Source organism: Hermetia illucens, chromosome 1 (genome assembly GCF_905115235.1).
Source record: "Hermetia illucens chromosome 1, iHerIll2.2.curated.20191125, whole genome shotgun sequence".
Classification (NCBI taxonomy): domain Eukaryota; kingdom Metazoa; phylum Arthropoda; class Insecta; order Diptera; family Stratiomyidae; genus Hermetia; species Hermetia illucens.
Genome location: NC_051849.1, coordinates 73,016,431 through 73,034,409, shown reverse-complemented (window position 1 = coordinate 73,034,409; position 17,979 = coordinate 73,016,431). Strand labels below are relative to the sequence as shown.

General features: G+C 41.5%; 1 protein-coding gene across 1 annotated transcript in view; it reads right to left on the bottom strand.

The window, feature by feature from the left end:
* LOC119661184 (beta-galactoside alpha-2,6-sialyltransferase 2) overlaps nt 1–17,979 on the bottom strand; it is a 42,366-nt gene that overhangs the window by 6,344 nt on the left and 18,043 nt on the right. Inside the window, exons 3-5 of the mRNA XM_038070402.1 lie at nt 4,598–4,695; nt 3,297–3,573; nt 3,141–3,238 (exon numbers count right to left, since the gene is read on the bottom strand). Coding sequence (XP_037926330.1) covers nt 3,141–3,238; nt 3,297–3,573; nt 4,598–4,695 — 473 coding nt within the window. The remainder of the gene's footprint in view (nt 1–3,140; nt 3,239–3,296; nt 3,574–4,597; nt 4,696–17,979) is intronic.

Sequence of the window (17,979 nt, the reverse complement as noted above, 5' to 3'; positions counted from 1 at the left end):
GAAATCTACTCGAAATATTCGTTTTATCGTTGAGAAACTTGTGGCAGAAGCGCTTCTTTTCATGGACCTTTATTTCAACATCCTCATTCCAAAGGCAAGTATGCCAGTTTATGAACCGGTTACTTGGCTTGATGACCGCGAGGGTTGCATAGGCCGCATTGCGGATCGTCTCATTAACTTGGCTCCACGATTCTTCCACATTCGCAATGGCTGTTAAGCACGTAGGTGAGATCATTTCTTCTTTCTTCTCATGAAAGCGCCACCATTTAATGCGTGGAGGGCCGGTGTTCCTCATGCTGTTGTATTGGTTGTTTCATTCGCAAGGCGGCAATCAACGGTCATTGTTGATGTGCGATGGTCCTATAGGGAGTGGCTTTGCGGTCAGTGCCTTATGAGGCATACGAGACAATGGTTTGATAAAATATGTATTCATAATTACAAGGTCATGGATGTCCGCAAAATCGACTATACGCTCGTCAGCCTCATTGCGCGCTCCAAATTCTTATCATCCATGGCACCTGTTACCATATGCCTTTTCACCGCCATGACCATTAAGGTTGCTTGCAATAATGACATGTTCATCAGCGGGCACGTTACAGGTTTTTGCAAGGAGAACTTGCTAGAAGCCTTCATTTTCTGCATCAGGTCGACCTTTCTGTGGTACGTATGCGGTGAAGAAGTGAATAGTGCGATCAGCTGACATAATGGTGAGCTTCATCAGGCGGTCATCAAATCGTTCGACTTGTTTAATGGAACGTGAGGGATACCAAAATACAGTTTATAGTAATTTTTACTGCGGTCGCGTTCTATGTCGCAGCTTTTGGCACCGGAGCATTTGGTTTCTTGTATCATTGTGCCTTTTTCGAAGGGTGCCCTCCTCGGTTGTTACTTGACAAAACTTAAAGAACCAGAAAAATGTGAGTAATGTATTATTTTGAGGAGTCCTAAATTTGCATGCATTTGGTGTTGGAGCAGACAAAATCGGAACTTACTGCTAAGCCTGTAAAGAGAGTGTCCGTCGAGTAATGAAATAAGAAAGTTCATCAACCAAATTTCGGGTTGTTTTCATCATACATCAACATCTGGAAAATCGTCAAATAGCCGTCGTGACAACCGACGTGGAAAAGATGTACAGGCAGATCGATAAGGAAGAAGTGAATTTTATGGAGAAAAATTCCAAGGATCTAACCAAGGGGTATACTCCAAAAAACAGTCATATATGCCACTGCAGCAGCGCCATATGCAACAAGGACCTTACTTCAACTTGCAGGGGATGAACGAAAGGAATTTTTACTAGCACGGAGGACATTAACCAATGGGTTTTATGCGGATGATTCAACTACTAAACAAGGGGAATTCCTACCAAACAAGCCACTGCATTGTGGGCTTCCCTGAGGTGATATCAAGATGAAACCAATAATGGATTTAACTGGCGGCAACAATCGGATCGGGATTAGATATAGCGCGGTTTTTGCATAGTCCAACACACAAATAATAAAAATAATCGAGTTTCATATATAATCAGGATTGTTTGGAGAAAGGAGAAAAGAATTGGTCTCTCAACAAGACAGCACACATCTCAGTTTCGCGAAGTAATAGCATATTGCTTGCGATTCAAAATCAAGAAAGTAAATAGAGAAACCTCATACATTGGATGAACTTGAACAAACTGGAAGGCCCCTTCTTGAAACAAGCACCAGGGTGGCAATATTTACCGTGCAGACACGTATTTGATTTTTTTTGACAAATTTACTTATGTCCTAATGTCATCCATGGGCCAGGAACCCTTGCACATTTCTCGACCTGACCGGAGCCCGTTCTGTCGCAACGACTGAAGTGAACGTCCTAGCATTTTCCCGAGGCTTACGACTCAATCCGATCGTTTTGTTTTAACGACATTTAATGCATTTGCTTGGTCGGCCTGTCGCGAATCTGTCAGCAGGCCTGGCAATAGAGACTTTTTTGAGTAAAAGTATAATAAAGGCACCACCTGATTTAATTAGTTTTTGTCTCTACTACCCGGCCTACAGTAAATTAAAGTACAACGGCTGCCTTGCGGAAAATTTCACGTAGTGGAAACCAGATTCCCAGCACTGGCGAACGCAGTAAAATGAGCTTGTTGGGCGCAGATGAACTAGGGAAGACCTTTCGGGAGAGTTGATAAAAATTGGAGCAATGACCGGGTACTTTCAAGCCATACCGTAATTTATGGAATGGTTCTATGAGTTTTTGCATTATTTCATTGTTAAACTGAGGTACTATCACCTTTTTCGCCAAGAATTGCTTCTTTACGGGTCATATATGCCTGCATAATAAGGATAAGTTTCAAAGTAATAAAAATGTGAGCAAATAGTTCTACCCCATAAGAGGCACGTAAGTGCTTGTTTCGTGGACCAAGACGCCTGTGTTTATTTTATGCCAGACATTTCTCAGCGTTATATTGCGTCGACTTTCAGAATAGTGATTTGATTTTTTGCACGATTTTCACATTATTGTTCTCTCGTGGGAGGCGTTCGGATGCCGCTGTAAATAATTCAATATTTCGTATACCCTTTGCTGGATATATTTTTCGGATGTACGTCAAAAAAATTGTTTCAATAAATACAAGATTTGAAGCCATTACGTCAAGAGATCATACTCCGTCGAATTATTCGGTGTCCGTTTTCTAATAATCATCCAAGATTGATTGAAATTATGATGGTCCCAACACTTTAGTTTATAAAAATTCAGCACCAAAGTCTGTTAACGCTAGAATTTGAATTGTGTTTTGACGATATACAACACATTTTATTTTTACAGGTATTACGTTTCTGGCATCACCAAGAAGAATCGTTTTGCATAATGAGACTCATTCCCCACGAAACTTTCATTGGTAACATATGTTCATATAACTCTTGTTGAGACGTAGAAGTCAGCTCAGCCGATGGGAATCGCCGTCATAAGCTGGAAAACCAAGTTCCCATTACGCACCTACATACCTATCATAAAATTTCTTTACTTAGCGGAAGACTATTTCCAATTGTTACATTTTAAATTCAATAGTTCAGCTATAATTTACATTGGTCAGACGTAAGTCTCCGCTGAAGCGGGTGATTCACAAGGTAAAGTCCCTTGTACGCTTAAGTAGTTCAATTACTCACCTCGTCACTGTAATAATGACACCTTCCATTCAGCCGAGTCGATGGTACGTATTCGATAAAATCGACATATGGGCAATGTGGCAGTAATAGCGCAAGGCCTGAAATGATTTTAGTAATTACATTCTTTTTCTACAAATACTCTTGTTCTGGTGTTACCAATGAATCCTGAGCTGGGTGGATTGCAGCGAATTGGTGTTCTTGTGAAACCTTGTAACTGATCCCAGAGCTTCCAAATTGACTGGGGATCGATCAAATATGCATTCGATTTTGGATATCTTTTACGAAATTTCTCGTAATTCACGAACAGATTGAAGTCGGCATTTTCCAGCCAATCTTTGAGAGTAACGTTATATTTGCCCGGGTCCCAAGCGGCGATAGTGATATTTTGGAAAATGGGCGAGTTTACGAAGTTGAATTCTGCTTTGCTAACTACCTGTGGGAAAAATACGGAAGGGAAGTGGATTAAAATTCAATACAGACTAAGGGGTCAAGACTCCGGTAATACTTTGTTGTGCTTAAAGGGGTATGCGAGTTAGACTGGCAATGAAAACTTTTAGTTTCATTTAAGCTTGTTATAACTTTTATTTTTCAGATCCGTCGGAATTTATCCTTAGTTTGTAGATTTTTATGACAATATATTTATTCAATTGAAAAGTTATCTGAGAAGCGATCGAATTCTTGGTGAATGCGTGACTGGAATTCGCCTTTTATTCTGAAGGTCTGAGACTAGTCGAAATCTAATTTTCTCATACCTAAATTTCGCGACAGCAAGAATTATGAAATTCCTGTGAAGCGGAGGCGATAATATATCTTTTAGTTTGAAACATCAAGAAAGTAACAACACCTGCACCAAATTTCATTCAAAACATGACTGCAGAACGCTGACATCGTAAAGTCAGATTTACGGCTTCAATTAAAGACGCATTCCTGTGAACGTCTTACTCTATAAAAATGTTGTATTGTTTTCATTTTTTGTAATGTTTTTCTGGAAAAAAGACTAATATTTTGTAATTTTATTTGGACTTTTACGACCACCCCGCAGTACCGATAGTGGCATCGGCACGTATGAGTAGATCCAAGTTCCACCTTATCAAGAGCTGTAATTCGAAAAATTATCTAGTGTGCTCCCAGGCATTTAAATTAGCTTTCTCAAGGCATCACTTTATTGTTCTATAATGCGCGGAGCAAAATCACGATGAAAATATCGCGAAAACAGAATTCTTTATTATTTTATTCATAAAATTTACAGAAAATAAGAGAAAACTACAGAATAAAATTGAAAAGTTGGAAATTTTGCAATAAAACACTCACACATCCTCAGATACAATTGAAGGTAATGAAAATTCGCCATAAGTAAACAGATACATTATTTTATCGCCTCCTTTGTTTCGCGTTTGGAATGTTATGAGTTCTAGGCTTTTTGCTTGTGTTTTATTTTATTGTTACAATGATCTTACCTGAGAATTGACAACGCGTATTGTCGTTTTAGTGCCAACATCTTCCTCGAATCCTTCAACGGGCGCATTATTGAATCGCATCACAATGTCATGAAGATCTGGAAAATAAAATCATGTAGAGAACACGGAATCGAATTAGAATGTATTCTGCTTGAGCACATTTCCAATGCTGTGTGAGTTTTCAATGCGCAGAGAAAATTTTCTTTTCTAAAATCCAGAAACATATGCATAGTAGGCGGAAATGATTAAACCGGGCGGGCAACATGTCTGGGCTTTGATACTTTTCTTCGAATTACTGCCAAGTCGGAAAATTAGTCATGGAAATCTGTGATTTGTGGTGGAGCGGTGGCATGTTGATTTTCAGAATAAATTTATATCATGGTTTTTCAGCATCAGACGCAATATTATTGTGTTTAGTGCGGGAAATCAAGAAAATTGTTTATAAGTTCTTATGTTTTGAGAAAAACACTTCGGATAACAAAAATCCAATAGAAGCGCCGCTTGATATTATTTATCATTGAGTAGTAACGAAAACACTTACTATGATTATTTGATAAACATGAAATGTAAATATAAACTGGATTTCGTCCAAATATTATGATTTGCTAATTCTAGAATGTAATCAATTGAAATGATTTCTTATTTTCGTTCTGATATATTTGGCACGGATCCACGACTTGAATGACTAAAAACTAAACCCCGAAAAACAGAACAAGTAGGTTTTCTGAAGTATCCAAACATTACTAACACTGGCTTATGGTGAATTCTGATTTTTGAAATGATTCATCTTTCAACCTACCAACACCGATGTTTTCCAGATGTCGACGGCCAGGGAGGCATGTCGAATCATCATCATCTCCTTTTGCTCTAATTTTTCCAATCCATTCATGCAATTCCAGAAAATAATGCCAGGAATTAGAAACTGATTTAATTCCGAAAAAGACCCGATTTTTAAACAGTCTGTACGTGATGTGGTTGCAAAGAGTTTAGAGTTTTTGGATTTTCGCACTATTACAATTACTATTGTTTCCAGCGTGGATGACAATAGTCTAATTGTAATGGTTTAGCGGCCAAAAAAGTCAAACTTTGATTTATGTGTTCCTATAATAAATATATAATGTCGGGGGGCAAAAATTCAAGGAAATAAATTAATTTTAATCTTAAAATCCAGAGAATAAAAATGAATGGATACTGGTCATCATTGCGGTTTGAATATATTATTGTTTTGGGAATTGTCTCATCGGAAATTTTGCAACAAATTGGTGTCACTATGGTTATCTGGTTTGGTCATAATTCATAATAGGCCTTATTTAATGAACGATTTTGGTAGACCAGCTAACCATAATTCGCGAGGATTGACCAGATCCTTCGTCAGAAGGAGGCGATAGAGACATCTAGGTATCGGTTTGTTTGTTACTTGAGCATGCGCGTTGAATGGTAATATGCGTCTCAGGGGGGTTTGCAGATTCGACACTGCAATCCTCAATAAATACCTGGGTAATTCATGATGATTTAGCACTTACAGTGGCGGTAAAAAAATAGCAGTTTGACATTATACATTATATTCCCCTTGTATAGAATTAAGATAATTTTATTAAGGTTGATGTAGTGTAAAGAGTTAAGGAATGATAAATATAATATTGTATACTACAAATCTCTTATAAATGTTCAAAGAGTAACACAATATTTTGCATCCATTGTATCATCATCATCAACAACCGGTATCCGGTCTAGGCCTGCCTTAATAAGGAACTCCAGACATCCCGGTTTTGCGCCGAGGTCCACCAATTCGATATCCCTAAAAGCTGTCTGGCGTCCTAACCTACGCCATCGTTCCATCTTAGGCAAGGTCTGCCTCGTCTTCTTTTTCTACAATAGATATTTCCCTTATAGACTTTCCGGGTGGGATCATCCTCATCCATACGGATTAAGTGACCCGCCCACCGTAACCTATTGAGCCGGATTTTATCATTGCCTTGTACAGTAAGAGCTTTGACGTTTCGAGCGGAACAGTTTTTGTAAGCTGAAATTGGCTCTGTTGGCTGACAACAACCGTGCGCGGATTTCCTCATCGTAACTGTTATCGGTTGTGATTTTCTACCCTAGATAGGAGAAATTATCAACGGTCTCAAAGTTGTATTCTCCTATACTTATTCTTCTTCGTGTTTGACCGGTGCGGTTTGATGTTGTTGGTTGATTCGTCTTCGGTGCTGACGTTGCCACCATATATTTGTCTTCTTTTCATTGATGTGCAGCTCAAGATCTCGCGCCGCCTGCTCGATCTGGATGAAGGCAGTTTATACGTCTCGGGTTGTTCTTCCCATGATGTCGATATCGTCAGCATAGGCCAGTAGTTGGGTGGATTTAAAGAGGATCGTACCTCTTGCATTTACCTCCGCATCACGGATCACTTTCTCGAGGGGCAGGTTAAAGAGGACGTATGATAGGGCATCCCCTCCCTCCCCGTAGACGGTTGTTTATGTCGAATGGTCTTGAGAGTGATCCTGCTGCTTTTATCTGGCCTCGCACATTGGTCAGGGTCAGCCTAGTCAGTCTTATTAATTTCGTCGGGATACCGAATTCTCTCATGGCGTGTACAGGCTATGCTATCATAGGCGGCTTTAAAGTCGATGAATAGATGGTGCAACTGTTGCCCATATTCCAACAGTTTTTCCATCGCTTGCCGCAGAGAGAAAATCTGCTCTGTTGTTGATTTGCCTGGAGTGAAGCCTCTTTGGTATGGGCCAATGATGTTCTGGGCGTATGGGGAGTCCGGTCTAGCGAGATAGCGGAGAATATGTTATAAATGATACTCATCAACGTTATACCTCTATAATTTCTGCACTGTATGATATCTCTCTTTTTATGTATGAGACAGATAATGCCTCGTTGCCAATCGTCAGGCATTGATTCGCTGTCCCATAACTTGAGCACAAGTTGATGAACCACTTGGTGTAACTGATCGCCTCCATATTTAACCAATTCGGCTGTAATTCCATCGGCTCCTGGCGACTTATGATTTTTAAGCCGATGAATTGCACCGACTGTTTCTCCTATACTTGGTGATGGCAGTATTTGTCCGTCGTCTTCAGTGCCATTGTCCGTAGGGATCCATAGCTAAAAAAGGACGAATATTCATTCGAACGCATTTCTGGTGAATGGCAACGACCATGTATAAAAAATAATGCATTGCGTGGCAAATTGATTGGACGCGGGACATCGAACTGTTCGATTTACCTAGGCAAATAAGTAACTTACCGCGTAAGCAAAATTTATGTATTTAAGTATTTTTTCCGTCGAGCCGGATACTGAACGAGTTGGAGAAATTGTTCTTTACCGCAATCTCTGCGCTCAATATTTTCCATCGTATAAATTGAACAAATCAATTTGGTGCAAAAGAGTGGCAAGACTTGGGTGCTAGAGAGCTTAAAGTATCTATTCGTCAGTACCTTTGTAACTCCAAGATGACCAAGGAGGGATAACTTCGGCAGCCTGAACAGACTGAGCCGAAATCATCTGGAGGACAGCAGGGAGAGGTATTCCCTTGGCTATTTCCAAGTCAGGACTCAATGACTGGAGGAACTGTATCAGGCCTGCCTGAACAACAATATGGAGCAATCCTGGGCGACCTTTAAGGGGATTCCAGTAAACAGAAGTCCTACTTGGAGGGGTACGAGAGAGAGAAATGTATTTAGTTTTGTTCACTCGTTTCAAGTCGGGCTTGGTGGCATATCAGCGCACCACAGGACCCACGGACAGCAGAGGTTCATCAGCGACGAACCGGGTGCAGTTTGAAAGATTGACTATCCCGAAGTTTGATGGGAAGTACAGTCAGTGGTGTGTGTTCAATTCACTGATTCACTGCAACGAGACGCTGTCTGTGGTTGAAAAGATGCAGTATTTGAAAACGCATGTTCAAGGTGATGCCGTAAGAGTCATTCAAAATCTCGATGTGAATAATGAAAATTACGAGACAGCAAGGCACATATTGCGATATGATAAAAAATGAGCCATGACAAGGGATTACTTACACAAGCTCCACAACTTGCCAAATGGTAAAGGAAGATTCCGCTTCCTCTATCAAACGGGTGATGGACGCCACTACAGAGTTTATTGCTAATATGAACCGGGGTCAATACTGAAGATCGGGACTTGTTGGCCATTTTCGAAACAACTCAAAAATGGGACCAACAATCTCGACGATTATGGGAGTCACCGTTGGGTGCTAACGCAGAGTTACCCAAGTTGAAAACGTTTATGGAGTTCTTGACGAATTGGTTCAAGACACTCGAGGCATTGAAGATCCCTTGAAAATTTCTACGGACCGCTACGTGAATCAATGCGACAAGTTCAGAGAAATGGGCAAGTAACAAGAGAAAAAATGAAGCAAGGAAACAAAACGTGTGTTTTAACTGTTTGAGAAAGAGGCATGGTGTCAATCAATGCTTCTCGAGTGGCAGCTGCCGGACATGTTAAAAAATGTTCCATTCTTTATTATATAACAGTGGAATCATAACCAGTTCAAAAACATTGACAATCGATGCTAAACCGTTCACCCCAATTACCCAAGCGTTGTTGACTGGGGATGGAATCCAGGGTGAAACAGTGCTACTCGGAACAACTCGCGTTGGTGTGCAGAGTATTTCGGGCGAATTTGTGGCTGTGAGAGCTCTGATAGATTCTGGGTCTCAAAGGAGCTTCATCACGAACTCCGCCATGCTTTTAACATAGTATGCTGGTCCCAAGCCCAGGTAAAGGAGGAGGGTTTGAGGCAACGTACTCTGTACTATCCTCAGTAAAACAAAAATAAAATGCTGAGATCAGGGAAAGAGATAAATAGAGTATAGTTGGAGTTATTCTACTATGCTAAACCCTACCTGATCTCTCTTGGTGACAGGCCTCGCGACGGGTCGACCAAGAAAATGCATAGAATGTCCTTACAAATATGATGATCGGATTGAGTCAAAAGCCTTGGAGAAATGCTAGGGCGTCCACCTCAGTCGACGCGCAGGACAGGCCCCGCTTCTGTTGAGAAATGGGCAAGGGTTCTTGACGCATGGACGGCGTCAGGACGTAAGCAAGTTAGTCCGCACACAACGAACAAAACAAATACGTGTCTGCACGCTTAATGTTGGTACCCTAACTGGAAAGACCGAGGAACTCGCAAGAGCCCTTCGAAAAAGGCGCATTGATATCTGCGCTCTGCAAGAAACCCGATGGTCTGGTGTCAAAAGCTGCGACATTGAACGCGAACGCGGTAAAAATGGCTACAAACTTCTCTATTTTGGTAACCCACACACTCAATATGGTGTTGGCATTGCCATCTCAGAGGGTTTCCGTGATGCCATTAAAGAAGTCGAACGATTTGATGATCGGCTGATGAAGCTCACCATTATATCAGCTGATCGCACTATTCACTTCTTCACCACGTATGCACCACAGACAGGTCGACCTGATGACGAGAAAGATGCCTTCTGGCAACTTCTCGATGAAAAGACTTGTCACGTGCCGGCGACCTTAATGGTCATGTGGGTGAAAAGGCAGACGGTAACAGGTGCCATGGGGGAAAGGGATTCGGAGCGCGCAATGAAGGTGGCGAGCGTATAATCGATTTTGCGGACACCCATGACCTTGTACTGATGAATACATGGTTCATCAAACGAGTGTCTCATCTTCCTACATTTTATAGTGGGAACAATAAAACGCAAATCGACTATATTCTCATAAGACGCCAACATTTTACCACTGTCACTGATTGCAAAGTCGTTCCCTATGAGACCATCGCACCTCAACATCGGCCGTTGATTGCCGTCCTGCGAATTAAGTCACCGATAAAACAGCGTGAGGAACGCACTGGCCCACCGCGCCCTAAATGGTGGCGATTTGGTGAGAAGAAAGAAGAAACGGTCTCACTCATACGATTGGCAACCATTACGAATGTGGAAGAATCATGGAACCAAATGAAAGACACGATCCACAAAGCGGCCTCTGCAATCCTCGGGGTCACCAAGCCGGGTAAGCGGTACATTAACCGAGATACTTGGGTTTGGAATAATGATGTTGAAATGAAGGTCCGTGAAAAAAAACGCCTCTACCGCAAATTTCTCGACGATAAAACGCCTGCTAATTGGCAAATTTATAAAAATGCCAACCGGGAAGCAAAGAAAGCGGTCGCTGTCACCCGAGCGAACCATTTCAAAAATCTTTACGATAAACTGGACACTCGGGATGGCGAGAGAGATCTGTATCGACTTGCTAAAAGCCGTGATGAACGCACACAGGATATCGAACACTTCTGTTGTGTTAATGACAAGAACGGTACTTTGCTTACCAACCGTCGAGCCGCAACGGATAGATGCCGAGAATACTTCGAGCAAATTTCAACTGAAGAATTTGCTCATCCTCCACTTCCACAATCACTGCCGACATTTGGAGCAGTTCCACCAGTCAGTGCAACTGAAGTCAAGGAGGCAATAAAACAAATGAAATCGGGGAAAGCAACAGGACCTGATGACATCGCATCTGAGCTCTGGAAAGCGAAGAGCTGGGACCCAACACTGTGGCTCAGTGAAATCGTTAACCGGGTTATTCAGGAAGGAAGAACACCATCTGACTGGCAAGAAAGTACCACTGTTCCAATATGGAAAAAGAAAGGTAGTCCAGCAGAATGTTCAAATTACCGTCCGATCCGGTTACTTTCCCATACCATGAAGATTTTTGAACGCATTCTTGACAACCGTATTCGCGAAATCCTTGAAATAACCGTGAATCAAGCGGGGTTTGTTCAAGAACTGCGGAACTACTGACGCAATACACGCTGCGCGGTTACTCATGGAGAAACACCGTGAGAAGCATCACCCTCTTTACATTGCCTTTCTGGATCTAGAGAAAGCGTTTAACCGTGTACCACACGAACTCATCTGGTATGCTTTACGACAACACTTCGTGCCAGAAGAACTCGTGCGCTGGGTTCAATTGCTCTACCACGATCCGAAAAGTAAAGTTCGAAGTATGGCGGGTGTATCAAAACCGCTTCGTGTCTCTGTTGGTGTTCATCAAGGAAGTGCCCTCTCACCACTCCTCTTTGTCCTTGTTATGGACACCGTCACACGGGATATCCAACGTCCAGCGCCCTACCCACTGTTTTATGCAGATGATGTTTTCCTAGCATCTGATAGCAAAAATGATCTCGAGCAACTTGTCCAAAAATGGAATGATCGCCTCATGCAACACGGTCTCAGATTGAATTTAAAAAAAACTGAATTTTTGACGACCGATCCCCATGAAACAGGCACAATCACTGTCAGCGGCAGTGATCTGCCCAGAACTGAGCGATTTAAATACCTCGGGTCTTGCGGTAATGGAGACGAAGATGCTACGTTGGACTAGTGGCGTCACACGTTTAGATCACATCCGAATTGAGGATATCCGCGATCGTTATGGGGTTGCACCGATCGTGGAAAAGTTGGGAGAGAGGCGTCTTCGATGGTATGGTCACGTAATTCGTGCAAACGAGAATTCACTTGCAAAGATTGGTCTGAATATCGAAGTCGATGGTAAACGACCAAAAGGCAGACCTAAGCAACGGTGGCTTGATACGCTGGATGGGGATTTGAAAGCCTCGAGATTGCACCCAGATCAGGCATTCGATAGAGCCAAATGGCGAAGCCGATCACGACGAGCCGACCCCGCTTGTGAACGGGACAAAGGCTGAAGAAAAAGAAGAAAGGAGCTTCATCACGGAATCAGCGTCTAAATTACTTGGTCTGCGTAGGCGATTCACAAAGATTCATATACCAAATTTGGCAAGATCATGTCCTATGTTGCAGCCTGCACTGTTGCAATTTCGCGTTAAAGACGTTTTGCAGTCAATAACTAAAAATTATAGTAACACACTATTATTAATTTTATTTGAACATATATCGTTATGGAGGGTATTTCGAAGCCTAGTCACCAGTTTCAGATTTTCCGGTTGTGTAGTTTCTGAGAAGGGGTCCCTGAAAAAATGATCACTTTTCGTTCACAGCTTCCACTTTTCCACCAAATTTGGTGTCAATCATTATAATTGTTTCGAAGGAAAATTCGTGTGACAGACACCAAAAGAGAGGCAGACGGGCCGAAAGACAGAAAGCCGATTTTAAACCTTAAAAAGGGCTGAGGAGAAGTAGATTCTTCATGAATGAAATTTCAATATTTCAGTCGAATGTCAATTATTCATGTTATTTATGATGTCAGCATCTTATTTGCATGGCTTGAGATGCAGGAAAATCGCAAGAAATTGATAAGTTTGACACTAATAGTGGGATTTGAATGAAACTTGCCATACGCATGCGCAATATTGTCTTCTATGCTATTTACTACTCCCAGGATGAACTTAAGGGCTTTCTTTGCCAATTTCTAGGAGTTTGTAATAATAAATATTATATATTATTTGAGCAGATATCGAAATGGGGCATGTTTTTAGATCTAGATTTCATATAACCGCAGATCAGGCATTGAATAGAACCCAATGGCGAAACCGATCCCGGCGAGCCGATCCCGCTTGTGATCAGGACAAAGGTTGAATAAAAAAAGTTCTGTCTCACTTTGAGTGTGCACATTTTGACTTCTTAATTGCGCACTTTACAATTCACGCCAGCATCAGTTTCGCAAGATACTATTTGAGACCTTTCACTTGATACCACACATTCCTATATCCAGTAAAAAAAATTTTAAATCCTCCCTTTGCATGTGTGGGGTATCCCCTTTAAACTAAATTTCTAAATTTAGTCACGATATACGTGGGATTTTATAGTTCCTATATATTTACCTGGACTGGTTTAGCCTTCTTTAAGAAAAGTGAATGTGACAGACAGACAGACAGACAGTGAATCAATTTCAATAAGGTATTGTTTTACACAAAACCTCACAACAATTGAAATTCGTGGTCCAAAAAAGAGTTTTATCGTCTTTGATCATCATCATCATCAACGGCGCAACAACCGGTATCCGGTCAAGGCTTGCCTTAATAAGGAACTCCCGACATTCCGGTTTTGCGCCGAAGTCCACTAATTCGATATCCATAAAAGCTGTCTGGCGTCCTGACCTACGCCATCGCGTCATCTTAGGCAAGGTCTGCCTTGTCTTCTTTTTCTACCACAGATATTGCCCTTATAGACTTTCCGGGTGGGATCATCCTCATCCATACGGATTAAGTGACCCGCCCACCGTAACCTATTGAGCCGCATTTTATCCACAACCGGACGGTCATGGTATCGCTCATAGATTTCGTCATTGTGTAGGCTACGGAATCGTCCATCCTCATGTAGGGGGCCAAAAATTCTTCGGAGGATTTTTCTCTCGAACGCAGCCAAGAGTTCGCAATTCTTCTTGCTAAGAACCCAAGTTTCCGAGGAATACATGAGGACTGGCAAGTAAAGTAAAAGCTTTGACCCTATGGTGAGACGTTTCAAGCGGAACAGTCTTTTTAAGCTGAAATAGCTCTGTTGGCTGACAACAACCGTGCGCGGATTTCATCATCGTAGCTGTTATCGGTTGTGATTTTCGACCCTAGATAGGAGAAATTGTCAATGGTCTCAAAGTTGTATTCTCCTATCCTTATTCTTCTTCGTTATCGTCTTTGGGCGTAAAAAATATCGTTAAGTTTTCGAACAAAAATCGTTGATTTAATGCAACTTATACAGGGTGGCTCATTTAAAAATTGGGATTTCAATTTGTTATAAAAAATATACAACTGATGCTCAAGGTGTGGCTCAGTGAATCAATGCCTGATGACTGGCAACGAGGCATTATCTGTCGCATACATGGAAAGGGAGATACCACGCAGTGCAGCAATTATAGAGGTATCACGTTGCTGAGTACCATCTATAAGATATTCTCCGCTATCCCCTAGGCAGGATAGCCGCATACTCCCAGAATATCATCGGTCAAAACCGGGAAGGTTGACTTGACAGTATCGCATTCGGTCCATACAATTTTTAATTGTTTCGATCGTAATCTCAGCGTTATCTCGGTCTTGAGACCTTGAACTGTTTTTAAGTTAACATTTATCTTTCACCGTTTCCCAAAGTAAATAGTCCAATGGTGTCAAATAACAGTTTCTTGGTGACCAATTCACATCAACGTTCGATTGTGGCTTTCGTTGTATGACAGGCAGCGCTGTCCTGTTGAAACCAAATTTTGTCCAAGGCTTCAGCTTTAATTTTTTCGAATAACGAGTCGGTCAGCATTGTGCGGGTTTTCTGTGCCCTAGATGCGACAAAATTCGGCATCCCCGACCAAACCATGTTATGCCCAATTTGCAAACCGTAGATGGCTCGCGTGGCTTATTGCCTTTAGCAAGTCAGTCAAGCAAGATTTTCCTTGTGATCTTGTGATGTTGGATATAGGCCGACTTTTCCACTATGGTGTTGGCCCAATATATTGGATAGCACCCTGGATCAAAATGTCTATGCAGATATCTTGCACACGGTCATCTCTTCATATAATAAGTATAAAATGCCTCTTAAATGGGGCCATTAGCAGGACAGTGACCCAAAATATATCGGCAGAAAATTTTTGGACTTCGTAATGGAACGGCCTGCTAAATCGCCTAACCTCAATCCAATATAAAATCTTTAGAGGGGGTTTATTGTTGAACGAGATATTGAACTACTATTAATTTTACCGTTCCTTTCCAGATTGTATGTCATGAATGCTGTATTCATTTGGTTAGAGTATGTGGTCTGTGAGATGCTACATGTGCAACGAGTGGCATCATTTTGTGTTAGTTTTAAGAGGGGTATATGCGAAAAGGGCAACCATTTATGCTCCCAAAGAATATCGTCATGTAGTTTATGAAATGAAAGAGCACAATTAGTACTTTTCGAAAATGATTTTCTTTTTTTATATTCGGTGAAACACAAGGGGGTGAGGGCTCAAAATGTGATGCCCCACTAATTACGATATCTGCACAAATAAAGTTATTAATAACACATTACTATATTTTAGAAATTTACCCAAAAATGCCTCTTAAATGGCATCAGTATAAGTGGTACCATAAGTCATAATTCTGGAAAGTTTGAAGGGAATCCAACTATTACTAACAAAGTTATAGAAGGTCAAAGTTTTATATTCCATTCCGTTTTCTATATAAATTTACTTTTTAAGGTTTTGTGTAAACAAAATCGGTTTACTGTCTGTCTGTCTGTCCGTCTGTCTGTCTGTCTGTCCGTCACACGCATTTTTCTCGGAGACGGTTATAGCGATTGACACCAAATTTGGCAGAAAGGTGGGAACTGTGAACGCTCACGCATATAGTGAGTTACATGCTTTTACGATGAATTTAAGGGGGGTCCCCATACATGCAAAAGGGGGGTCTAAATTTTTTTTTCATCAAATATAGTCATGTGGGGTATCAAATTAAAGGTCTCGATTAGCACTTTTCGAAGTCGGTCATAGTTTTGACATTTGCTGAAAAGGTGGGGAGTGCGAGGGGTTGAAAGTGGTCATTTTTTTAACGAACCCATTCTCAGGAACTACCCAACCGAAAAATCCGAAAAAAATCAGGGGGCTGCCACTATATGGTGCCTAGGCTCCGAAATACCCTCCATATCGATACCTGTCCAAATAAAGTTAATAATAGTAATTACTCTAATTTTTAGTAATTAACAGGAAAACCCCCCTTAAGTTCACCCCAGAATCACAAAATTTTGCAGAAATGTTGGCTACAGTATAGAGCATGATTCTGCCAAATTTGGTGAAAATCGCACTATTACTAACAAAGTTATACTAGGTCAACTCTGTCGCTCCTCTGTAAACTCCAGACAATGAATGTCAATATCACTTGAAAGTATCTATTTTCACATAATATATGCATCTTTTACGTGCTACATGCTAATGGGACAAATGCACACCCAAATCTCTTTATAAAAGAAATACACAAAACCTGTCATACCTGAAGCGTCTAGCTTCCGGTTTCCCGACTTGTTTTGTATCTGTAACCTGTTGACAGTGTTGTTGTTTTTGGACTGGGTTGGTCGAGAATTAGATGGTTTTCAGGAAATAGATCATTTCGGTAGAAAAGAAACGTAGTTAAACTAGATGATTCCCAGCTTTCTCACTCCAGATAAGTTTCTGGAAGTAATTAGCGCCGCCACAGCACTCTCCTGCCAGTGATTTCATGTAAGGAAATTACGATGATTCAGCCGTGTCGGGACGCAAGCTGTAGGTTTGCGGGGTTGCTATGAAATGAAATGACTGCAGTTCCCCCTGGTAAAAATTAGCAAATCTAGTTTGTCAGCCGAATGTCATTGAACGGGAGTTTGACCGGTTTTCGGGGAGTTTGACCGGTTCGCGATAGTTTCTTGGTATTGTTTCGAGATGATGGCGAGGATTTTTGAGACTGCACTGTGTGCGCGACCTGAACTGAAAATGTTAACATTCCCGTCTGGATGAATTCACGAAGCGAAACTGTTGTTTAATGCCGCGTATGTTCGTTCGCAGCTCTGTGAGTTAAATTGACAATTGTTGGACTAACTGCGTTAAATAGATTTCTGTTGATATACCTGACGTCGAAGAAAGTTTCGTGTAGACATTGTCAGATAAGTCGGCTGCAGTTTGTAGTGTCACCATGAACGGTTAAAAAGCATATGGTAGGTATTTTATCAATAGACTTCGCACCGGCGATTCTGGGAATGCTATACTGCTGAGACACTGTAGATCGCTTAGAAACTGGGAGTGTTTCTTATCACCCACGTACCATGCCCTCAATGAGTTGTCTTACTTTCTTCTTCTGGCTGGTTATTGAGGAAAGATGTCATAGTCTATTGAATGTCTCCACGTCCTCCGAACAAGGCAGCATGAAAACCGTCACTGACAACAAGAAAAAAATAATATTGATGACAGGGTGCAATCCTGGCGGACTCCACTTTGGACCTTAAAACTCTCCGAGATTTTACCTCGATGCAGCACGTGGCACTTTCCACCATCATATGTCGTTCTGATAATGGCTATTATTTTCTCCGAAATGCCCAGTGGCTTGACTCCGTTTGAGTGCATTGATGGCCGAAATCATTTTTTTTCTGCTTGGAGGAACAGTCCGTATTCGCACACCATTTCAGCTACAACAGTCTGTGTACGCATGGCGTTTCATCCCAAGAGGAAGAAGAAGAATTTCATCGGATGTGATACAGTTAAGAACCGTGGTGGAGTGTACTTTCCATCTCTCCAGTTGATCGTGATTATGGGTGAGAAGTCGACCGCCAACATCTTTCATAGAACCATCGGCAAGATATCGATGCCGGATAGCCAATAATGATGGTGTCAGGCAGGATATCGTTGATGTGTATGTGTTACATAGTGGGTCAAAAGAAGGCTCGATCCTTTGATAATAAAAGTAGCAC